Genomic DNA, 24241 nt, shown 5'->3' with positions numbered 1-24241 from the left:
TATATAATGCTACATTTTTGTCTAGAGAAGTGCCACGTCATTAATTTTTTTTTTTATAAAAATAAATTCATAATTTTACAATTTGATATAACACATGATCAAATCACGTCATTTTTTAAAATTTAATTTTATAAAATTTGTTTGTGGCCAAAATATTTATTTATTCCTAAAACTAATAGTCGTTCGACTGTTGATCTACTGCATCGTTGTATAGATCAGTTATGAGTAATTTCTCATGATCAACTGATATCGTACACTGTTGACGTACATGATATGAGATATTTGAAAAAAACCTAAACTTTAAGATTCTTTTATAAATTTAAATTTCTCATGAGTTTGTGGAAAATGAAAATAATTATTGAAAAGAATAAAATTAGACAATGATTAGGATAAGGAGATGAAGACAGAAATGGACAGTTAGCAACCTCAATAGTATCAACGCGCAACCAAGTTAACCAACGATGTTACGTCAAGAAACCAAAGCTTCCTACGTAGTATCGGCATAATTACAAGGCATCGATCGATCCTAGCTATCTGCATATTCTCCATATATATTGGATCCTTTCACACATTATTGTTTCCCAACCCTAAAGTTCGATCTTCTCTAATCTCTATCATTCTCATAAATCATCTCTCAACCAACATTACAGAAAAAAAAACTTTCTTTGCTGCCAAACACTACTACTTGTTTTCTCCTGGCCGGCCGGTATAGTTATTAATTCTCTGATCATGGAACCTTTGATCAGTTCTTCATCAAGGGTTTCGGCCTGCAGACTCCTAATCATGATATTGTTCATTATGTTGGTTGTCTCCTCTTCTCCTTGTTTATCGTCGTCCTTGCATCCTATGTACATCGACTCAACGGCCATGCACCGAAACCACACAGCAATATCAGAGTTTCGGCTATTAAACAGAAGAACATTAGCCCAATGCCCCAACACTAGCCCTCTCCTGCAAATTAATGTCAGTTTGAATTCCAACCTTTCGGATGAACAATATCTCACGGTTACTGTTACCGGAGTTTCGAATCCGTCGGGGAATGATTGGGTCGCCATGATCTCACCTTCTCATGCTAGGTATATAAATTAATTCCTAGCTGGATCTCTGATTTTTTTATGTTTTAATTTGCTTGCCTAAATTTTCTTATTGCTTCTGATGATCTTTCTCTACATAAATGTGTATGCAGTGTGGAAAGTTGTCCATTCAACGAGGGTTTTTATTTACAAACAGGTGATCTTAGCAGTCTTCCTCTACTCTGTCATTATCCTGTCAAGGTACGTAATTAAACATGATGATCATGATCATGATAACCAATCAAATTATGCTATATTTTGATTTGTTTCTTCGAGGATTAATTATTTTAATTATATATATATATTACTGAAATAAAAATAAAATGAAGGGATGAAACAGCATCATTAGCATGCCTTATCTATACATGAAATTTGAATTATATTATGGAGCTGGACGTGCCCTCAAGTTTGGTGTGACTTCATGACATACAATATCTAAAATTTTAATATTAATTGTGATTTTGTATTTTCACTGTATGGCAACGTGTCCAGGTAATTTGTTTAATTTCCAAATATATAATATTCTCTTTATGGCAATATATTTAGAGCATTGGCCATGCAGTGTACACGATGAATGTTTTTTTTGTATATGGAGAAAAATCAATTAATTTTATAATAAAATAAATTAATTATATGTGTGTGAATATTAATTAGGAAACTACTACACCCACATAAGATTGTTACCGAAATCTTTTATCGAAAGGCAAATGTTTTTTTTTTATCATTTTTTTAAACATTTTTAAAAAATACAAAAAAATTATAAATTTATTTAAAAATATTTTCTTAATTATTAAATTAAAAAAAATTTATTAAAAATAAAATGCAATTCGGTAGAAGATTTCAGTAATAATTTTCTGTGAAAATAGTATTTTCCTATTAATTATGGGAGGGGTAGTTGGGGCATATACAGTCGTAGAGCCGAAACTGCATAAATAATTAGGCGGTGGCCACATAACATTCATAACGAAGTCATAACGTTCACGTATGACAAAGTACGTGTGGCTGTGGCTGTTCCCAATGTGGCCGTGACTTTACGCATTTAGCTTAATCATATATGATCTGAGATTCTGAGCCATGCCTCTAATTCTTTTTTTTTTTTTTTTAAATAAAAATAAAAGATGAGGTCAGGCCGCGTGAACAAATAAAGAACATGACCTTCCAACCAATACCCACATAAATAGAAAAGTGCATTGCTACACAACCTCCACCACACTCCACACTCCACACTCCACACTTTTCTAAATTTTTTAAATTTTTAATATTTTTTTAAATTTTTTTTTGAGTTTATTTTTTTTAAATTATTTCAAATTTTTTATTCATTATTCATAGAATAAATATTTAATAAAAGAAAAAGATAATAAAAATTAAAAATAATGTGAAGTGTGGAATTTTAGGAGGTTGTGAAGATTTTTTGAATAGAAAAAGACATAAACCAAGTAAAACAGAGACCGCTATACAGGGTCCTTGGGACCAAATGCATAAACATCCCCCTTATCCAATCTAAAAAGACCTTTGATATTTGAAGTGAACTTAGAGCTTTGATGCCAGACCTTGCAAACCCCTGAAGCATCGAGTCTCGCACAACTCAAGAAATTACACTCTCGATAAATATGTCAAATCCGTAAGCGGAGACCATTTATCAGATGAAGTAATTCCTTCCAATAATCCTCCAAGTACCAGAGGCCACATATATTCTTACTTAGTCAATCAATCACCAACATAGAGTCCATCTCAATTTTCACATTTTTCAAACCCAAAAATCTCACAGTTCGGAGACCTTGCAGTAAAGCCATAAATTCTACAATATTATTAGACTGCACACCAATTGACATAGAAAAACCAGAAATCAAATTTCCACAATGATCCCGAATTACTCCACCCGCACCTGAAGCCCTGGATTCCCTAGGGAGCTTCCCCTGGATTCCCCAGGGAGCTTCCATCCACATTGAGTTTAACCCAACCCTTGATTCCCTGGGAGGAGGAGACCATTTTACAATCCGAAGAGGCTTTGACTTTTTATGCTTAAATGACAAATTTAAAACCTTCAATATCTCTTCATCTCTACAGTTAAAACTGGATAGACTCTTTTAATTTTTCACCTGCAATAGCCAACCAGTATTTGATTGAGTTCCAAACAGCCTGAACCGATTCATGAACCCCCTCCATTCTAGCTTTACATCGTCGCCACCAAAGCCTCCAAGTTATAATGGAAAGAAGAATTCCAATCAATTGGTCACTGTGTGAATTGTTGGCTCTCCTCTATCAGGATTCTATCATTTGTTTCCAAGTTATAATGGTATCCAATCACATTTGGATACCATGTAAATACTCGCTCTCCTTATACGATCATCAACTGAAAGACAACCATACCAGGCCTTCCACACAATAATCGACATTTTACCCGACAAAGATGGGTGCCACACCCATTTCATCCAAGGAATTTTAGGAGAACAAACCCGTTTACCTTCCCATGCACTATGAGTTGAGAAACTCTCTTGAGAATTTGGCAGCCGAATAAGAATATCTTTACCAGGTTTAACCCTGCCCAACTCATCCAAAATTTGATCAGTTTTTTCAATTCCCACCAAATGATCAAATATCTCAACATTCCATCCATTTTCTGTTTTGCAATCTGACAACAATATCTCTGGCAGTTCGCTAACAAAATGATGAGCAATAACCGGACAATCAGTGAGCCATTTATCTTTCCAAAATGACACATTTCCTTCCCTCACCTTCTACTTAGAAAAATGAGTAACTCAAGGAAGATGAGACAAAAGCATTTTCCAAAACTTTGATCCCTTTATAGAATCAACCATAGAAATATGCTGATTACCCACATATTTAGAAAGAAAAAACGAAGCCCAAGTCGATTTTCATTGGAGAAGATTCTAAGTCAACTTCATGTGCAACAAAACTTGCATTTCCTATAATTTTTGAAGACCCACGCCACCCTCTAACACAGGTCTACATAAATCATCCCAAGCCCTCCATTTTTTTTTCGGCTTACCACCACATACACCTCAGAAAAATATACTCATATATCTCTTCAATTTGTCAAGCACAACCTTAGGAGTTTGCAAGATCGACAAGTAATATTGTAAAGGAAGACTTTGCAAAACATGTTTTAATAGAAGTAGCCGCGCTCTGCTAGACAGAAGACGAGTCTTCCATCCCTCTAACCGATCACTCACTTTATTCAGCAACCCTTCAAAATGTACGTAAGGTAACCTTCCAGAAATTATGGGAACCCCCAAATAATAAAAAGGAAGACTTCTCTCACTAAAACCAGTCATCCGAATTAGCATTCGATGACGAGAAGTGGTAATATGCTTAGAAAAACAAATAGAAGATTTTTTTTCTTGTTAACCACTTGACCCGATCGACCTTTCTTCATATTTCTTCAACACCTTCGAAACATACCTTAGCGATGCCTTTCTGCCATTCACGAAAATCACTATATCATCTGCATATAGAAGATGTGAAATAATAGGAGCTCATCTAGAATGATAAAATGGTGTAATCTTGTCCAGTTCCACTTGCCTTTTAACCAGCTCATCTAGAATGATAAAATGGTGTAATCTTGTCCAGTTCCACCTGCCTTTTAACCATTCTAGATAAAATTTCCTCCACTAAAATAAAAAGATACAGAGTCATGACTCTAATTGTTTTTGGATAATAAATTAAGATGAAATGAATTGAAATAATTTGTAAATAGTAATGAAATATTTAAATTGTGTTGAGATGAGGTAGAAATTGTTTTAATTAAAATATTTTATGGGATTTTAAAAAATAAGAGAGAAAAAGTTGAATAAAAATATTATAAAATTAAAATATTGCTATAATAATATAATTTTTATTTTAGAATTTAAAAAAGTTGAATTGTTTTTATGTTTTGTTTAGAAGTTTAGGAACATTGTAATAATTAGGTAATAATTAAATTAAAAAATCAGAAGATTTGAAATTAAAAAATGTTTGTGGTATTTGAAACTTTAGATACGGAGATGAAATCATGAGATGAGTCGAGATGAAATCATCTATTTATCCAAACTAGGCCTTAGAGTTTTTGGATAGAGGGATATATATATCCGCATACTAAGTATTCAATAATTTGAATTTTATAATATTTATTGAGTATTTAATATTCTATAAAAATTTTCGGATCGGATAAGTACTGTAAATGACATAAAATCTACTTCATGTGTCTATCATTTTGTCACTATAAACTTCAATTAAAATATAAAAAATAACTCAAAGATGAGATTCAAATCTCCATCTTTATGTCCCTTCTAAATAAAATTATGATATTATTATAACCTCTTTCTAATTATAGATAAATATTATATATATTGATGTATGTAGTTTATATATGCAAGAGAATATTGCATATATATATATATATAGTAATTTATACGTACGAACAACATCGCATATATAATATATAATGGGTCCAATAACAAATAAATGTAAAGAATATTTTATTTGTCTTATAACCAAAATTATCTTCTTATCATCTCCACGGGCAAGAAATTAAGCCTAATTTAATTTTTTTCCCTTGTATTGCTTCTTTTATTCATGCATGATCAGCCTCCTCCTATCGATTCTTCAAACAACATTAACATATATATGTACAGGGACGTATAGGAAGATCAGCATAAACAAATTTATGATACTTGGCTTGCGTGGTTCTTTTAAGTAATTGAAGTAGTACGTACGTACTTCGACGTTCGTTCTTATATATAGTCCATATAGTCCATATATATATATATATGGTAGTGTGAAAATGCATGAATATATATGCTGCGCGCAGGCAATGTACATGAGAAAAGATGCCGACTATCTAAGTTGCAAGAAGAAGGAATGCAAGAAATACAAAAAGGGCGTATGTTTATCCTACACTTGCAGTGGTACTTTAACATTTCATGTTATCAACATCAGAACCGACATCGAATTCGTATTGTTTGGAGGGGGATTTTTGACTCCTTGTGTTTTAACCAAGTCCAGACCTATCAATTTTGCCAATCCAAACCAGCCTTTATATGGACATATCTCAAGCATAGATTCAACTGGAACATCGGTACGTACGTTATATATTAACTAAGCACCATGCATATATATCATGTATATATATGGATTTAAAAAAAAAATTAGAAAAATTAAACACAATAATGTTGGTTGATATTCTCATTAATCTTAACATGACTTAATTACATGATGAGTACCACTTGTATTGCAGATGAGAGTAACATGGGTAAGTGGGGATAAGAAACCTCAACAAGTACAATATGGAGATGGAAAAACGCAGACATCTGTAGTTACTACATTCTCACAAGCTAATATGTGCAGTGAGTCCCTACTTTTGTTTCCACTTCTGGCCACAAACATTAGGATTAATGTGTGTGTGTGTGTGTGTGTGTGTGTGTAATTGTGTGCCTAGCTCTTTTCTTTCCTCTATCTTCTACTTAGATTTTGCTGGTTTGTTGTGAAATTGACATGATTAGGCTCAGCTTTAGAGAGTCCAGCCAAGGACTTCGGGTGGCATGATCCTGGGTTCATTCATTCTGCAGTTATGACAGGACTTAAGCCCTCGAGCACCTTCTCTTACAGATACGGGAGGTTTGGACATCCAGCTTCTTTTTTCCAACTACTAATAGTATATAATAATTTTATGAAGGAAAATTCTATATATTCTTCACCATTTTTTTTCATCATGCTAGCACTCATTTACATACGGTCACCATTTCTATTTATTTAAAACATTAATACTGCATGCAGCGACTCAGCTGGTTGGAGTAAACAAACCCAATTTCGAACTCCACCTGCTGGTGGATCAGATGAACTCAAGTTTTTAGCATTTGGCGATATGGGAAAGGCTCCTCGTGATGCTTCTGCCGAGCATTACATTCAGGTAGTAGGAGGACTTAACCTTCAAGTTTTCGTAGTTGTTTAGAACCAAGCTATGTATTGAGTATTATAAAAATTATAACAGCTGATGATCATGTACTAATTAACCAGGTTAATTTCTAATTTTGTGATTTGTAGCCGGGATCCCTCTCAGTGATTAAAGCCATGGCCGATGAAGTAGATTCTAACCAGATAGACTCGATCTTCCACATTGGAGATATAAGCTATGCCACTGGCTTTTTAGTTGAATGGGATTTCTTTCTTCACCAAATAAGCCCTGTGGCATCAAGAGTTTCTTACATGACGGCAATTGGAAACCATGAGAGGTAGCTCTTTCACCTATATACTTGAATTATAATCTGTTAATGGGAGTTATGCTTGACAAAGTTGTGTGAAATCTCTTGAAGGGCTCAAAAAGTAGAAGGCAAACTGATAAAATCTCGCTTTTTAAGATCTTAAACCTTTACACACACATATAACAGACGCATGCAAACATTCCTAAGTCCATTTTCTGTCCTAACTGTGAGCATTTTGCTGATATATGTGCACATTCCTTCCTTTATCAGGGACTATATAGACTCAGGATCAATATATATAACTCCAGACTCAGGAGGTGAATGTGGAATTCCTTATGAAACTTACTTTCCCATGCCAACACCAGCAAAGGATAAGCCATGGTATTCCATAGAACAAGCTAGTGTTCACTTCACAGTGATGTCTACTGAGCATGATTGGTCAGAAAATTCTGAGCAGGTTTGATGAACCAAATACTGTCTCGATCCCATTTTATTGCACAATCAAATTTCATATCACCTTCTTTCATATATATACATACATATGCAATTCTTTCAGTATGGGTGGATGAAAAAGGATCTGGCTTCCGTGGATCGGTCAAAAACTCCTTGGTTAATTTTCACGGGGTAAGTACTGAATCTTACATATTAAGAGTTCTGAGTTTCTTCAGATTAATAGATTATGGTTGTCTGCATGTTCTCTGCAGGCATGTGCTTGTTTAGTATATATAGTTTATGCTCTAGCTGTTGCATTCTTGACTTGAAATGTGTATATACCAGTAATCTGTTTTCATATCTTGTTAATATCTATGTTTATATGCATATGCTCCAAATTTCCGAAATTACAATAAACTGTAAGATCTGTAAATTGCAGGCATAGACCCATGTATTCTTCCTCAAACAGTATACTTAGTGTCGATCCAGAATTTATCAAGAAGGTAGAACCATTACTGTTACAAAACAAAGTAAGTTGCTTATGAACTAACTGGTTATCCCATCTTCGATATGAAATATATTCTTCTCTAGCTTTACAAAGTATGAACTTGGCCACTTTTGGTTGCTTTTAAACAGGTTGATCTGGCTCTCTTTGGCCATGTTCATAATTATGAGAGAACCTGCTCAGTTTACCAAAATAATTGCATGGCCATGCCTAAAAAGGATAGAAATGGAATTGATACATATGATCACAGCAATTATAGTGCCCCACTGCATGCAGTTATTGGTATGGCTGGCTTTTCCTTGGACAAGTTCCCAAATGATGTAAGTAATTCTCAGACTCTCTGTCCGACACTCCTCTCCGCCCTCTCAAAACACACATGCATATACAATGATGCATATATTTGTCATGTGAATTTCTTCATGTACATTGAATCAGGTGGAAAGCTGGAGTCTGTCAAGGATTTCCCAGTTTGGTTATTTTAGAGGGCATGCAACAAAAAAAGAGTTAAACTTAGAGGTCAGTATCGGTGCACTTCTAGCTGCAAGAATCTACCTTCATGCACGCATACAAGTACTTGTCTCACTCATTTCCTTCACTTTTGCAGTTTGTAAATTCAGATACAAAGAAAGTTGAGGACAGCTTTCGCATCATTAAAGCATAAGGTCCTTGTGGAAAGATTTGGGATCACAAAGACAGATGAATTACCGACTCACCAAATCATCTTTGGAGCATCTCTTTTGTACATTTACTTCTGTAATAAATTTTTGGCTTTTGAGCAAATATAATGTGTTTCTTTTTCTTTATAATGCCTTTTTGTTTTTGTAATTAGGCATAGCAAGAGCCATACATGCACCATTTGGCTTGTTTTTTTATAGACTTTACCAAAGAAAAAATAATGCAATATCATAGTACTTGGTGGAAATTATTGACATTATGCTCATTAAAAAAAGAAAGAAAGAAAAAGAATAAAGAAAGCCATCGAGAATACGGAGGAATAGAAGATACAAAGAGTGTATGCTTAGACAAAAATATGTCACAACCTATAGAATGTTTTGCAGCATAAAGTTGAAGAAATGCGCAGAAGCAATTAAAATCTTTTCCTACTTGAAAGCTATGGCAACAAAACTCTGCTATGTGTTTTGGAAAGTTTTTGGTAGGAAGAGATGGTTCTTGTTTATGTTTGAAGGTTTTTTTCTGCCATAAGTAGGTTGGAGGTTCCGTCTAGGTTACGAAAAGATCTTATAAAAATACAACTCACAAACTAATATAACTAGATATAATACATTATAATAAGAAGAATTTCAGTCTGTATATCACAATAAGCTACATTTGTTCATGAGTTTTACTTTTGTAAATTCACTTTATAAACCGAACATTTCTCAATCATTTTATGTTGATGTCTCAAACTTTTTTTTTTTTTTTTGACTTTTTTTATTTACCTTCTCTTTATCTAGAGACAAATATGCTAGCCTCATTGGTTTTAGAATCTTGCCCTTCATCCTGATGGTTAGAGGCTTCTATTCTTTTCAAATGATGGTTAAAGGTTGATTATGCCATCAAGCTGTAATAAGAGTGATATTGATTATACAACAAACTTAGAGAATAAGATTGATTGGCATATCTTTTCTGAACATTTCAATAGAAAATGTGAAATAACGTCCAAGTCCTAACATTTAAACAGAACACTGCTCAACATAAGAAACTCTTCAACAAACCCTACACAGTACACAATCTATCTCTTATTTACATTGCATATTGCAAAATCTCCTCGAAGTTTGAAGCAGACTGCTTTTGCTTCATGAAATCAACCTTCAGGACCCACGAAGCCTTGTTAGTTCAAGGGGATTAAAACACTCATTTGCCCCAGACTAAGTTGAATATATTCTTACTAGCAACTAAATTGATGATCACATCTTTACTCTGCCTGCTAAGCATCTCCTCTTGTGCACTTTGGTCGCCCTCCTAGTCAAAACAGAGTGTTGATGCCATAATGAGTACAATTAAGTAAAATAAAAAAGCACCATTCAACTTGCTCATATAAATTTTGAACCAAGGAAAATGGAACTAACAAGAAGAGAGTAGGCACGGGCAAGAGATAGAAGTGTTGGGTACAAATCCAAAACAGCAATGGCGACATCCTCTGTAACCTGTGGGACCTGCATTTACAAGTTAAGGAATATTTATGGAATTAATCACCTGATTGTGACAGAAAAATTGAATAGTACTATGAACAGTACTAAAATGTGTATTGTCCGTGATTTGCTTTGTATTTCCTTCTGTCCACCTATCACTTTTCTTGTTTAAATTCAAGTTGTATTTGGGATATGTGCTTAGGGACTTGTAGATGAACGAACCTGGGATGCAACAGGTGTGAATCAAATTTATCATTTTTCTATGGTTCTCGTATTGCTAAAATCTCAGAACAAATTTTGGTTCCAATATATTAAGGACAAGAACTCCAGAAATAGAAAGACCAAAATCTAAGGACAATTTCACAGCTCTCAGCACAAGTCCACATTTTATTATACCTGCATGAGTTGAATTGCAAACACATCGCTGACTGTAACTTTATCCAGGTCTTGGCACCTTTTGACAAATTCATCATAAGGAGGGCATACTCCTGCGCCCTTAGTGCAGTCCTCAGGCAACACTGATTTATAGTAGTGAGATATTGCTTGGGTAAGATAACCATACTTCTTTAGAGTATCAGCCAAACCAGTTGTTCTCTGCACATCAAATCCCTCCAGAATCTCTGTAGTAAAACAACTGCAAGGCACACTATTAAAAACTTGAAGACAGATCAGAAACTAATTCTTTAACATCAATGACAGCCAAAAAAACAAAAACATTATAAAATTCAAATATTATTAGAATATATATTTTTAATATTATTTTTGTTTTGAGATTTGAAAAAGTTGAATTGTTTTTTATTTTTTGTTTGAAAGTTTGGGAAAGTTGTATGATTAGTTTGAAAGTGTTTGTGTTTGAATGATATTTGAGAAGAAAATAAGATGGGATGTGATGAGATGGGATGAGATGGAAATTGTTTCCAAACATCCCCACTCAACTGCCATTACAGATTATGCGGTAATTAAAAACTTGCAACACAGACTGTGTAACTAAACTGCACGTTCAGCTTTGAAATTCTGAAAAACAATAGTGGATTAAGAAAACAAATTGCTTAAATACAACCCCAGTATATTTAAAAGGCCAACCATGTATTCACAAACACACTCACGCATATTCTGGTTAAAAAAAATCTAAATCCTATAAATACTTTCAGAAAATCGCTTACGCTGTTTTAATGCTTTCGGCAGCTTCGGAAGAATTTGGGTCACCCTCCACAAGATATATCAGCTTCTTAAGTCCACACCTCTTACAAAATGCAATAACACCCAAAAAAGTATAAATTAAAGACAACCATAAGTAGAAGATGAGACAGAGTAGCAAATTCCTAATACTAAAATTAAGAGGAAAGAACTTCAAATGCTCTAGTCTTAAGCATGCCCAACAGACCACAAGAGCAAAAGCAAAAGTTTTTGATTCTCAAAGCATCCATCCATCCATCCATCCATGTATGTATGTGTAGCAAATTTTAACACCAGAAATAACAGCTGCTGGGAAACAAATACGAGGCATTGAGTTATTTGAAATACCAAAAGTCTCAGTTTTTGGTCCCTATATCGATTATCCCTGATGGAACAGCGTAAATCATCAACATTCTTCCTTTCAACAATAAAATCAAGTACATATTCACTGTCAACATATTTATGGCGAGCTATCCAGATTCCATCTCCAACTGGTAACCGTCTAACCTGCAGAAGAGTCAACATTTATGACAAAATTTCAAGAGAGTTTTCTATGTATATATGATGTATGTAAGTATAATAGTAGGGGAAAAACTTTCAATAGCGGTTTCCATTATCCAAAACCAACAACAATAAAGAAAACAATAACCATACCATCAATATTCAAAGAAGCATTATGAACTAATAGGTAAGAGGATTCAAGAGAACTCACCTCGATTTTGATTCTGAATTGACTACATATATTCTCGATAATTCTCCTAGACCGCGAGCTAAAACCCAATATATAGTCACCTCATCAAAATCATTGCAAACATCACCTATCTTAAATCTTAAAAGAGAAATATAAATAAAACTTAAGGCCTAAAGAACAAATAATAATCCATTTCAAGAAGCACGGCAAAATTCCCCAAAGCATGAAGTTCACTGACCCCTGAGTGGCAAACTGCTCTCGATCATCCAATATCAAGGTGACTTCATATGCATCCTCAAATCTCTCCCCAAAGCTCAGAGGTGGCATGCTTAAAACATTCATATTTCCTTCTAAACCATCCATCCTTGACTTTTGTACAGGGCGATCCTAAGAGATTCAAAAGGATTTTGAGCATTAAATCATTAAAATCTCATGATCTTTAAGCAAGTCAACTGTGTACAAGAACAAAGGGAAAGGTAAATTTGAATCCTGGCTATCTGTTTCATATGAGCAAACAACTTTATGCACATGAGGCTTGCATACATAAATACACTTAATCAGCATGTCTAACCATTATCATCACAATCAGGCTTTAGCATCTTGTGAATCATAAATAGGCCTAATCTAAAGAGGGCCTCAACTACCCATTTTCTTTTTCTCAAGGTTCAGGAAGTCCACTGCTTACTACATGTGAACCCAGATGCAATATTTGAGAAGCCATAATAACCGTCTGGGACTCAGAAGCAAGATGTTTGCAAAAGAAAGCATCATTTGCTTACACATGAAGATGATGAGCAAGCTCTCAAGGTAGAAGAGTTTGGTGCCGTGTTATTAGAATATAATTCTGGCATATGCCCACCGTCATCATGGGAATGGTCTGTTAGTCTACTCTCACTTCCAACTACATCTCCACGACCTGGCATTTATGTAGGGAATCAAACACTCAGTATCATTTGTTAACATAGAAGCACTGTTTATTACTATTTGGGTTAGTGCAGGTATTTAATCTTATCAGAATCTTCTCCTACAGATTGGTATGCAGAACACAAACCATAAACTTGGTCCTCTCGAAGATGACACAAAACTGCTGGCCAGAGTGATGAGATCTCCTTCTTCTGAGAACTCTTTGAAACTTCAGAGAAAGCACTAAGAACTTGATCCTTAGAGTATCCCATGCGCATAAACTACAGTAAAGGGTATTTGTACAATAAAAAGAAATTAAAAAAATAAAACAAAATGAAACAAATAAATAAGCACAAGTCAACACATTAAGTGCTGCTACCACAAAAAGGAAAAACGCGATCTTCCATATTGTTCCATAAATATATTGTTCCATTCTGCTTTTTTTTATTAAAAAATAAATAAATAAATAAAAGAAACAGCTAAACGAAGGAAAAGACAAGAACGTGATCAAGGACAAGATGAAAGTAACAAATTGAAGCAAGTAATTGTCTTGGCAAATATGCATAGGCACCAAGTGGATTATATTCCAAATAGCAGAATGAGATAAAATGTTTTCTCAATTAAAAAGAATATGAAAGGCATGAGTTGATATATACTTCAACACAAATCATTCCAGTATCTATATGCCCAGCAGCCACCAAATAATTGTGCATATGGTTGCAGTTGGTGGTTGCTGTTTCATTCTTAATCAACAAAATTCTTAATTAGAGGTTCCAGGATAAGTTTATGAAGGGTGTGTTAAGAATATAATGAGTGAGAGAGAGAGAGAGAGAGAGAGAGAAAGAGAGAGAGAGAGAGAACAATATAAGAAAAAAATTGAAATGGTTGATAGCTTCCTAGTCTAGATAGTTTAACCTCAGAATTCAAGTAATATTTTAAGAAACAATTTGAAAATGTACCCTCTCAAGTGATTCAAATGGAACCTCAAGTGATTCAAATGGAACATCAATTGATTTCTTCTGCCGACTTCTTTTGATCGGTAATTTCTTCTGCTGACTTAAACCCATAGATGAGGGCATCACATCTATATCCGTGTCAAGTTGAACCAAATCCAGATCTGGCATAACATGCACCCCCTTATCAGAAAAGCCTTCTGCGTTGGCCAAGCTATCTGCTGGATCAGCCAAACCAGATCTCATGAGACAGTCATGTGCTACTTCCTGACCTTCTAGGGTTAGCATGTACCTGCAATATAACAGGGGTTATTGGTACCTGCATAAAACAGCAGCCACCAACTGCAATCATACGCACAATTATTTATACTTCAAGAGCTCGTAGAATTCTAACAAAATAACTGGGAAATAGATTACACAGAAGTTTCTTGTATAAAAAATATTATTTTACCAAAATCGTATTAAAACTATAATTCATAACTTGCCTGACATCATTGACAGTTGCTACCATCAGATAAAGCATCTCATAACACATCCTAACAATTACTATCAAAAAAATAATAATAGAGATAACGGCTTGTATACCCAATGCAATAATTAACAAAAATATGTATGTATCGAAAAACGAATAGGAAATGTGCAAATTGTAGCCTTACTTTGCAGGGCAACTCGATTTAACAACTAATCCCTTGGTTATCAATGTCTTCATGCAGTTCCACCCACTATACCAATCCCTTGGAGAACTTCCAAATTGCCCCGGTTTTCCTTTTCCCTTTTCTGGCCTAAGAACAAGAACAGTCTAAAAAAACTCAATTGTACCTTTGGAACCACTAAAATTACTGAAAAAAAAATCAGAAACCAATATAATGAGTTAACGCACGCAATTGGCACCCGAGAAAGTCCACTTGCTTCAGCTGCATCAATTAGCTCCTGTTTACGCATAAATTCATTCCCATTTGCAATCCCCCTAGCAGCAAAATATATATTAAAACTCTAGGTTCAGTAAAAGATTTTCCTAAAGAAAGGAAATAATTATACATCAGTTACCTGTAAAGGGCAATTAACAAGGCATATGCAACGGACTTCTTTTGTGGTACATAACGTTTGGTTCCTTTCCTTCTTTTACCTAAATGTCAATAATAATGAATACTGGATTTACCAATGAACTTTTCCATGGCGATCGATGAACAAAATTGCAAAATCCCAGGCAGTGGCAAAATTACCTTCTTTAGACAAGTCTTCTGGTTCAGAACCACCTGAACCAGCCTCAAAAAACCCTTGCATAAGTCTTAGGATCCATTTGCCCACACCCCTATAACACAATTTGAGTCATTACGAAGAATATATAAAATAGCATATAAATTAAAAGGAAACTAGCAGAAGAAACCAAAACAAGCGCTTCAAGCATCATTTTATTCTTTAGTTCCACAAATTTCTGGAAAAAAAAATATTAAAATGTTAGTAGCTAGACAGTTGCTTTTATTGGGATCTACTAAGCGCAAGCATTTCTCTCCATCTTTTACGCCAAAAATCCAAAGCTTTCTCCATTTCCGACACTCTCAGCAACCAAAGTAATAGAAGATTCGGTATACGATTACCACACATTGACTAAAGAAAGAAACTTTTTACAGTAAACTTGAGGCCTTCGGCTTGTTTTGTTCTCTTTTAATATTAAATTTGTTAAATAGAAACTACAAAGTTTCTACTTACACCCAAAAACAGGACTTTCCCTTGCTAGGTAATGAGAATTCGTAACCAAACAGCGCCTTATCGAAAAAAATTACCCAATTCTCTATTTACGCAAAAAAGAACTCGATAAACTATTCCCAAATTGTTTTTTCCAGAAAATGACATGCGATCAGCATTCTTTTCCCAGTAAATTGAGCATTTTTTTTTCGTGGAGACGAAAAAGGTACTTCACTTGATCTGAGAGAGGTCTTTGAGGGTCTTGATTGGGGTTTTGGAGTTGCAGATATTGGAGTAAGCCTTTGAAAGAGTCATGTCAACGTTCTCGGAGATCCCTTTGGGCTTCTCCGCAAGCTCCTGCCTCTTGCTCCACATGTACGCCGCAAGGCCCTCGTTCTCAGTGCACACGACCACGCGCCTCTGCATGTCCATTTCAAGCACTAATTTCTAGGGTTTCCAGTGAAGGTTTTCGGGCTTTTTCAGAGATTGAAAAAGCAGAGCAGGAAGAAGAACAAAATGGCGCTCAGGCGTTGTGGGGTCGGGAGTTTTCGAATGGCGACGTCGTTTTGTTTGGCCAGCCTCCACGCATTGTCGTTTGGAGATTGTAAATAAAACTACCCCAGAAAAGGTTATCAAGGGCAAATTAGTTACAAAATTTGACTGTTAAGATTACATCATGTGTTGAACAAAAAGAAAAGATTGCATCTTGCCATTTATTTTTCAATTGTTTTTAAGATAAACTTTTAATTGAGGATTTAAATTAGAAAATATAAAAAATTTAAGGCTTTAATTTAAAATTTTGAGAGTCTCGAATATAAAATAAATAAATAAATAATTTATAAATGCCCTTACTATACAGCCTATTTATTTAGGATTCGTTGGGATAGTGAGATAAAATGAGATGAATTAATTTTAGATGAATTAAATAAAATATTATTAGTAAAATAATTTTAGATGAATTAAATAAAATAATTTTTAATATTATTAATATTTTAAGATTTGAAAAAGTTAAATTATTTATTATATTTCGTATGTAAATTTAAAAAAATTGTAATAATAAAATCCAAACTTGGCCTTAGTATTTACCCCCAAAAAAGAACTGTGTAGCCTACATTCTTTTTTTTTTTTTTTAGTGTTCTTATTTCTTATATCATTCAAAGAAGAAGGATTATTTATTTATATATATATATATATATATATATTTATACCTGTTACAACTTAATTACAACGTCTTTCAGATGATTGGCACAAGCTGAATTTCAACGTTCTGTCACACTGACCTTATGCCATGGCTTATCTTCCAATTACCGATCAAACTTACTTTTTTTGCTTGTATTTTAGCACGGAGAAACGGGTTGGTTCACATGCAACCCATTTGCACCAACACTCTAACGCATGTTTCTGCAATAAATTAACACAATTCCAGGCCTAAATGCAAAGTGTCACCTTAACACCTCCCTCAAAACCCCTATATAAACCACTCACCAACCCCAACAGATTGATCACATCCAATTAAGAGAGAAAGATCAGATAGAACTAAAGTGAAAGAACAGAAAGAGAGATGACAGTTTTCAATACCAATATCTTGCTTTTGGCTGTCTTTGCCATCCTTGGGATTCTGATGTCCAATGACAACAGCAACATGGTTGCTGGCCAAGCTTGCCAAGGTGATCTGCAGGGTTTGATAACTCAATGTGCTATGTTCGTTCAAAAGAATGTGCCAAAGTCGAACCCCTCCCCAGGCTGCTGCAGTGTTATCCAGACTGTGGACATTCCATGCGCGTGCAAGCATATCACTAAGGAGGTCGAGCAAATGGTTGACATGGAGAAAGTAGTCTTTGTAGCGAAGTACTGTGGCAGGGCAATCCCCCCAGGGACCCAGTGTGGAAGTAAGAAAAATTATCACTCCCTAGATCATTTGGATCATAATCATTAAGATCTTTAATTAAGAACCGTTTCTTTATTAACTATATGTTTTCCTTTTCCTCCATTAAATTTAGCAGTTGGAAATGAATTGTTGCAGGTTACACAGTTCCCCCATGAAGCTGGATGATGATCAAGATGCAGTGTCTGCAAATGTATAACTTATGTGTTAATGTTATGCATGCAGAAATAGAATAAATTTGGATAGCCTATAAGAGCTTCAGTGTACGTTGTTGTATCACTAAGAACAACGTCTATCCTTACTATAATGAAAATTACTTGAAGTAAATAAGCATGCTGCATCCAATTCTATGGAATTTAAATTTTGCCATGATCTTAGGGGTATGTGGAGTCGTATCGAATTCATAGGCCTTGAAGAGAGACTCGAACTTTCATGCTCTTTTGAAGCTCATCTTCTTCGTCATAAATGATCCGCACAGTACTCGCGTTTGCCAATGCTACTTTATGGAGAAAAACTACATCTCTGTCTAATTTATCACACTAACCCAAGTATGAGCACACTCATTTAGCCCATATATAGTAGCTATCAACATGAGCTAATGATAACAATTAATATACATACCAATAAATTAATGACACGTACGTAATCGTGATTAACCCACTGGAGATTTCGTGATCTTAATTCTGTCCTATATAACATGATATACAATAATGAGATTTTTCTGTTGTTCTTAATTATATCAGTCAAACGAAGAAATAAAAAAAATAATAATAATTTGTACGAATCTTAAATAAATAAACTTCGTACAAAACTTTATAAAAAAATAGATTTTACTTTAAAAGAATATAAAAAAATTATTATTTATTAATGGAACACATTATTTTATAAAATATTTATATAAAATTTATCTATTTAAGATTTGTACGTTACTTAAAAAAAAAAAAAAAAAGTTGAGCTACCCGTTAGATTGGCACAGGGTTTTTAACGTTCTGTACTCACACCTTATGCCATGGCTGGGCCTGATCTTCCAGTAACCGATCAAACTTACTTTTTGCTTGTCTTTTAGCACGAAGATCTAAAAAAGGTTGCGGTTCACATGCAACTCATTTACACCAACACTTTAACGCATGAATTTCAGATCTAAATCCAAAGTATCACCTTTAATTAATTAACACCTCTCCCAAAACCCTATATAAACCACTCAACACCCCCAACAAATTCACATCCAGAGAGAGAGAGAGAGAGCGCTAAGTGAAAGAACAGAAAGGGAGATGACAGTTTTGAACACCAATAGCTTGCTTTTGGCTGTCTTTGCCATCCTTGGGATTCTGATGTCCAATAACAACGGCAACATGGTTGCTGTCCAAGCTTGCATAGGTGATCTGCAGGCGTTGAGAACTTACTGTGCTAATTTCCTTGAAAAGAATATGGCAAAGTCGAACCCGTCTCCAATGTGCTGCAGTGTTTTCATGACTTTGAACGTTATATGCACGTGCAACCATATCACCAAGGAAGTCGAGCAGGTGATTGACATGGAGAAATTTTTCTATGCAGCAAAGTACTGTGGCATGCCACTCCTCGCGGGGACCCAGTGTGGAAGTAAGAAAAATTATTACTGATCCCTAGCTAGATCATGATGATTTGGATCATAATTATTAATAACTTAATTAAAGAGCCTTATAGTTTTCTTTATAAATTATATGTTTTCCTTTTCTTCCATTAAATTTTGCAGTTGGGAATGAATTCATGTTACATTTAATTTGTTGCAGGTTTCTCAGTTCCCCCATGAAGCTGGATGATCATGAAGACCATCATGTAGTGTCTGCAAATCATCTATAACTTAACTTATGTGTTGTTATGCAAGCTGCATGCAGAAGTAGATCAATAAACATCCATCCAGTTCTATGCATGGAATTTGAATTTTGCTATCAAAGGAATCTTTGGAGTGGATCGAAATTCATAGGCCTTGAAGAAGACCCGCGTCTGTTTGCATGCTATTCGTTTAGGACTCCATGATAGGCGTAGTTATGATCACTGATCAGCACAAGCTAATGACAACAAACTAATAATAATTAAGATCCCTAGATACCAATAAATCAATGACACGCAAAGGATAATTAATCCACTGAAGATTTCGTGATCTTAATGAAGTTAATGAATGTAACGTCCATATTAAATACGTACGTATCTGGTGATGAGAAGATTGTGAATGATGATCCAAAGCATTGATGGGATTTGGTTCCTCGATCCAAAGCATTCAAAGTCTCATTAATGATTGATGATTCGTTACATATTTCACCACCAAAATGATCATTAATCAGCAGGCCAGTGAAGCAAAAACTTCATTTAATAGATCCCTTCTTTTAGGTTGCAACGTACGCCTGAAAATTAAGATCATAGTCCTTCAGGCTTCAAGTACAAGTAATTTGTTGAAAGCCAGGCTAGACGACGTTGTTCTTCAATTCATGAATTCCATTTCAATTTGCATGCTGCCTTGAAAAACACTGCGAGACGAGCCCATCAAACCCAGCAACTGCACAAATATGCATGATAGGATCAGATGAGACAAACCCATGCAAGTTTTGCTTCCAAACCCAACCCAACTACAAAATTTGATATATATACATCCAGTGAAGAAGAAAATCATTGCATATATCTTGTACTTAGAGAGGATCGATTGGACTCGATCGAAATTAACTACATATGCTGCAAAAAAAAAATGAAAATAACAGACATTATATGTAAACAGTAAATACATACGTACATAAACCGCCAGAGACACTCAGTACTTGATCTAGCTCTTGGTTTCAATGTCACATTAATTAATTAGCTTAAAAGTAACACCGAGTTAATTATATGAATAAGTTTCACTGTTTATAAGTTTGCTATGATCATAATGAAGAATGCAGACACTTATTTGAATATTATCTTCACAAATGGCACAAACCGATCGAACCTAAATCCAATTTGGCAGCAGCTAGAATCTGCAAAGCTCAACCGCCCAAGCTTCTAATTATTAATTTTTTCCTTTTTCTTCCACCGGCATGCTAGCTAGCTCCTTGCACCTATATTGACTTGCATTGCACCTTAAGGTACTATTCAAAATCTGTATAGCATGTCTGGTCGACCCTTTCCATGACAAACAAATAAAGATTCAATAAAAAGCCGTATTTCTTCCTTTGCTGTTTTGAAATATTACAGTACCCTTTAATTTCGTAGTAACTTCGAGCTCCAATTTTTCTTGAGAAACAAAGTTCTTCCATGTGAAAAGTGAAGGGGGGCCATCATGAAAAGAAAGAGTTGAGCACGAAGGAGCTAATATTCTAGAGCTTGGAGGCTATATATTGTACGTTAAAGATAAACATATTATATATACTCTTAGCCGACCATGCATGCTTTCACTCTTTGAATGTTGGAGCGAAAGAACAAGCTAGCTAGCTGATTAGTGTGTTATATATAGTACTAATTAGATTCTTACATATATATATATAGTACTACTGGTGCCAATAATCAAAGCTGGTGTTCTATGCATTGTACCTAAAGCCTTTAGATTAGATTATAATATTAACAAATTTCAAATCATGCAGCTCTCTCTCTCTCTCTCTCTCTCTCTATACATATAATATATATAATTATCTGGGGATGTAGAAATTCGGCCTAGGGGTTATCCTTTGTGACTCAGTGGGAGGAGACAATAATTAAGTAAAAAAATACATCGTGATTCGAGTGTTAATGATCATGATTAGATTCACGTGAGCTAGCTAATGAAAATTAACATGCTACCAAATCGATCCTATTTAATTAACTAAAATCACTTTAATTCCCTTCATTTTCTTTCTTTTTTATGATCTGGCCGGACCCCTCATGAATACTACAGCTTGTTGACATGTTTTTAGCCAATAGCTTGGTGTTACCAGCACAAGCAAAACTTCGTACGTATGTCTTTTAATTTTTTTCAAAACTATTTTATCTGTTTTTTTTTAAATTGATGATCATCCTTTATTGCCTTCATTTTTTTCACTCTATATAAGTAGTGCATGCATGCATGCCAAAACTCAAAATTATATAATTAGTTATGAGAACTAAAAAAAAAAAGTTTTCATAATTCAATTTCAATTTAATTCAAAATTTGCTTAAATATTGGCGCAGAGTCAAATTCTTCATATATTTCCACCCTACATGTTCTCTTATATAATAATTTCTGATCAGCTTATTTGATTTCTCTAGAATATTCATAAATAGTATTATCTCATGTTTACAAGGATAACTTATGCAAATAAATATCGTAACATGACATTCTTGTATAATTTAAAAGAAGATAAATTCAATCAACTAACGTAATTATGTAATTATTATAATTAAAAATAAATTCAATTTTATAAAAATTGACTCAAAAAGTATGTCAATTTTTATAAAATTAAATTTATTTTTTACTAAATTATACAAAAATGTCATATTATGAGATTTTATGCAATAAGATCATGTGCTAGCTAAATCATGCAATATGTATAAGTGTATCATTACCCATAATATTTAGCATGTTCGTTATTTGTATACGGGGTTAATGATTGAGGTTTGGGATTTAGACACAATTTAGATACAAGAATGCTTCGACTATAATTATTATAATTTTTTTAAATTAAAAAATAATAATATTAAAAAATAATATTTAATTAAAATTTTTTTATTTTTATCTCAATTTATTTTATCTCAACTCGGTATATAAAATTTGAATGGACCAATAAATTTATTTATTTTTAAATTAGAGAAAAGGGGTGAATCCCAGTTTATACTTGTATGGTGATGTATTGGACAGAAGCCAAAGTCGTAGACAGACATCCTAGCCTCTAGGCATCCTCCTGATTTGGCCTCCTATAATTGGCCAACGGAAAGTTATGATAGAAAAACACCAACAACAGCTCAATCCTCCATTGGTGGAAAAAGGCGAGGTGGACCCTCTGGTAGACCCACTTAACATGAATTTCTTATTCGTCAAAGTAGCCGTTGTAACCCCCTCGCTCCCTCTACCATTTAAATATACAGTACCAAATTCTTTCCAATAAGAAATCCGTGTCCCCCCTATATTTTCCTCTTACATCTCCGCTCCCCCATTCATCTTTCTTTGCGCTCTCTCTTTCTCACGTACCCTTTTCCAGAATAGACTCGGAGAGAGAGGAAAAACAGATTCATCCAATGGTTGATCTTGCAGTTTCAGAAATCAAACCTTCAACCCCATTACTGTCTGTAGCAAGCAGCACCAGCAGTACCGGTACGAGCAGTGCCAGCAGTGAGGCCAATGACAGCTCGGCAACATCCCTCCGTTTCGAGCTCCAAGATGTCAAGTATCAGTTATCTTGTACAACTCTTTCTGGATCATACTCGTATCGATCTTTGGCTATTCTTTCAGGCCATATTGGTTCAGTTTCTTGCTTGGCCCTATGCGGCGAGTTCATATTGAGTGCTTCACAAGGCAAGGATATCATAGTCTGGCAGCAGCCGGATTTGAAGATATTCACAAAGTTTGGACAGGGAGATGGTTCGGTGAAGGCGCTAGCAACGGTTGGAAACCAGGTCTTTACAGCGCACCAAGATAGTAGGATTAGAGTTTGGAAGGTGTCGAGGAGGTCAGAGAATATATTCAGGCTTGTTGACACCCTCCCAACGACTAAGGACTATTTGGGGAAGTTCATGAAGCAAAGCAATTATGTCCAAACTCGGCGAAACCACAAAAAGTTGTGGATTGAACACGCCGATAGTATCTCTTGCTTAACGGTCCATAATGGGTTGATTTACTCGGGGTCGTGGGATAAGACACTCAAGGTGTGGAGGCTATCAGATTTGAAGTGCTTGGAATCGATTAAAGCCCATGATGATGCAATTAATGGGTTGGTGGCAAGTAATGGAATTGTGTATTCGGCTTCCGCAGATGGGAAGATTAAAGCTTGGGGAAAGGAGGGGAAGAGCTCACATTCTTTGAAGGGGATTTTGGAAGGTCATAAGGACGTTTCACTTAATTCGGTTATCGTTTCTGAGGATGGAAGGTGGGTTTATGGAGGGGGATCAGATGGGTATGTGATGGCGTGGGAGGGGAGTGGGAATTTGTTGAGTTGGAAGGTGGCATGTGAGACAAAAGCACATCAAATGGCTGTTCTGTGTATGAGCCTGATGGGGGAAATTTTGTGCAGTGGCTCTGCAGATAAGAGTATTGGTATATGGAAAAGAGAGGCTTATGGTGAGCTTATTAAAGTTGGGGTCATAAGTGGCCATGAAGGTCCAATCAAGTGTTTGCAGGCATCAACCAGGAATGTTGGTGGTGGGTTCTTGCTCTATAGTGGAAGCCTTGATAAAAGCATAAGAGTTTGGTGGGTTCCCAATAACTCTGCCAACAGAGATGATACCTCACCAACAGAAAATGCAGTGAAGAATTCTATCAACTTGTGTTAGGAAATTCATTCAAGGGTTGAGTAACGAAGCACCGGTTCCCTTTTTTAGTGTCTGCAGTGCTTCCAGTTTTTTTTTTTTTTTTAAGTTGTCTTGGCAGGTGCCTTTTGGGTTTGAGATTTTATTGTGCAGTTAGTAAGGATGGAATTTGATGGACATGGTGA

The 24241-nt window shown here is 34.9% G+C and overlaps 5 protein-coding genes across 6 annotated transcripts; 4 read left to right on the top strand and 1 right to left on the bottom strand.

The window, feature by feature from the left end:
* Positions 1 to 520: 520 nt before the first annotated feature.
* LOC108991082 (probable inactive purple acid phosphatase 27) lies at positions 521 to 9132 on the top strand. The gene is made up of 13 exons (XM_018965222.2): positions 521 to 1076; positions 1187 to 1274; positions 5884 to 6150; positions 6310 to 6418; positions 6575 to 6689; positions 6849 to 6981; positions 7116 to 7303; positions 7544 to 7730; positions 7830 to 7897; positions 8145 to 8235; positions 8342 to 8530; positions 8646 to 8726; positions 8815 to 9132. The coding sequence occupies exons 1-13, from the start codon at positions 730 to 732 to the stop codon at positions 8869 to 8871; spliced, it is 1920 nt and encodes a 639-aa protein (XP_018820767.1). The 5' UTR covers positions 521 to 729; the 3' UTR covers positions 8872 to 9132.
* Positions 9133 to 9807: 675 nt separating this feature from the next.
* LOC108991085 (crossover junction endonuclease MUS81) lies at positions 9808 to 16321 on the bottom strand. Of its 2 annotated transcripts, XM_018965228.2 has the most exons (15): positions 15987 to 16321; positions 15289 to 15377; positions 15113 to 15191; positions 14946 to 15032; positions 14722 to 14847; positions 14072 to 14357; positions 13261 to 13393; positions 12989 to 13125; positions 12448 to 12596; positions 12231 to 12288; positions 11867 to 12025; positions 11506 to 11585; positions 10739 to 10976; positions 10280 to 10366; positions 9808 to 10172 (listed from the first exon to the last, which is right to left on the bottom strand). In XM_018965228.2, the coding sequence occupies exons 1-15, from the start codon at positions 16181 to 16183 to the stop codon at positions 10065 to 10067; spliced, it is 2013 nt and encodes a 670-aa protein (XP_018820773.1). In that variant the 5' UTR covers positions 16184 to 16321; the 3' UTR covers positions 9808 to 10064. The 2 variants fall into 2 exon arrangements, with proteins under 2 accessions (XP_018820773.1, XP_018820774.1); XM_018965229.2 differs by lacking the exon at positions 11867 to 12025.
* Positions 16322 to 17251: 930 nt separating this feature from the next.
* LOC108991083 lies at positions 17252 to 18005 on the top strand. Its single transcript, XM_018965226.2, has 2 exons — positions 17252 to 17640; positions 17775 to 18005. The coding sequence occupies exons 1-2, from the start codon at positions 17313 to 17315 to the stop codon at positions 17792 to 17794; spliced, it is 348 nt and encodes a 115-aa protein (XP_018820771.1). The 5' UTR covers positions 17252 to 17312; the 3' UTR covers positions 17795 to 18005.
* An 858-nt stretch (positions 18006 to 18863) lies between these two features.
* LOC108991084 lies at positions 18864 to 19564 on the top strand. Its single transcript, XM_018965227.2, has 2 exons — positions 18864 to 19235; positions 19406 to 19564. The coding sequence occupies exons 1-2, from the start codon at positions 18908 to 18910 to the stop codon at positions 19423 to 19425; spliced, it is 348 nt and encodes a 115-aa protein (XP_018820772.2). The 5' UTR covers positions 18864 to 18907; the 3' UTR covers positions 19426 to 19564.
* Positions 19565 to 22531: 2967 nt separating this feature from the next.
* On the top strand, positions 22532 to 24241 carry LOC109019350 (protein JINGUBANG-like). Its single transcript, XM_019001628.2, has 2 exons — positions 22532 to 22597; positions 22680 to 24241. The coding sequence occupies exons 1-2, from the start codon at positions 22532 to 22534 to the stop codon at positions 24078 to 24080; spliced, it is 1467 nt and encodes a 488-aa protein (XP_018857173.2). The 3' UTR covers positions 24081 to 24241.

Source organism: Juglans regia, chromosome 14 (genome assembly GCF_001411555.2).
Source record: "Juglans regia cultivar Chandler chromosome 14, Walnut 2.0, whole genome shotgun sequence".
In the NCBI taxonomy this organism is placed as follows: domain Eukaryota; kingdom Viridiplantae; phylum Streptophyta; class Magnoliopsida; order Fagales; family Juglandaceae; genus Juglans; species Juglans regia.
This window is presented reverse-complemented; position numbering and strand designations above follow the sequence as displayed.

What these genes read in the sequence shown, in the direction of transcription:
- LOC108991082 (XM_018965222.2), top strand. Translation starts at nt 730, where the DNA reads ATGGAACCTTTGATCAGTTCTTCATCAAGGGTTTCGGCCTGCAGACTC. An exon ending in ATCTCACCTTCTCATGCTAG is followed by an intron (nt 1,077 to 1,186) that starts GTATATAAATTA and finishes ATGTGTATGCAG; the next exon opens with TGTGGAAAGTTGTCCATTCA. An exon ending in CATTACTGTTACAAAACAAA is followed by an intron (nt 8,236 to 8,341) that starts GTAAGTTGCTTA and finishes GCTTTTAAACAG; the next exon opens with GTTGATCTGGCTCTCTTTGG.
- LOC108991085 (XM_018965228.2), bottom strand. Translation starts at nt 16,183, where the DNA reads ATGGACATGCAGAGGCGCGTGGTCGTGTGCACTGAGAACGAGGGCCTT. An exon ending in AGAAGACTTGTCTAAAGAAG is followed by an intron (nt 15,192 to 15,288) that starts GTAATTTTGCCA and finishes ATTGACATTTAG; the next exon opens with GTAAAAGAAGGAAAGGAACC. An exon ending in AATTCAGAATCAAAATCGAG is followed by an intron (nt 12,026 to 12,230) that starts GTGAGTTCTCTT and finishes ACTCTTCTGCAG; the next exon opens with GTTAGACGGTTACCAGTTGG.
- LOC108991083 (XM_018965226.2), top strand. Translation starts at nt 17,313, where the DNA reads ATGACAGTTTTCAATACCAATATCTTGCTTTTGGCTGTCTTTGCCATC. An exon ending in CCCAGGGACCCAGTGTGGAA is followed by an intron (nt 17,641 to 17,774) that starts GTAAGAAAAATT and finishes GAATTGTTGCAG; the next exon opens with GTTACACAGTTCCCCCATGA.
- LOC108991084 (XM_018965227.2), top strand. Translation starts at nt 18,908, where the DNA reads ATGACAGTTTTGAACACCAATAGCTTGCTTTTGGCTGTCTTTGCCATC. An exon ending in CGCGGGGACCCAGTGTGGAA is followed by an intron (nt 19,236 to 19,405) that starts GTAAGAAAAATT and finishes AATTTGTTGCAG; the next exon opens with GTTTCTCAGTTCCCCCATGA.
- LOC109019350 (XM_019001628.2), top strand. Translation starts at nt 22,532, where the DNA reads ATGATAGAAAAACACCAACAACAGCTCAATCCTCCATTGGTGGAAAAA. An exon ending in AAGGCGAGGTGGACCCTCTG is followed by an intron (nt 22,598 to 22,679) that starts GTAGACCCACTT and finishes TTAAATATACAG; the next exon opens with TACCAAATTCTTTCCAATAA.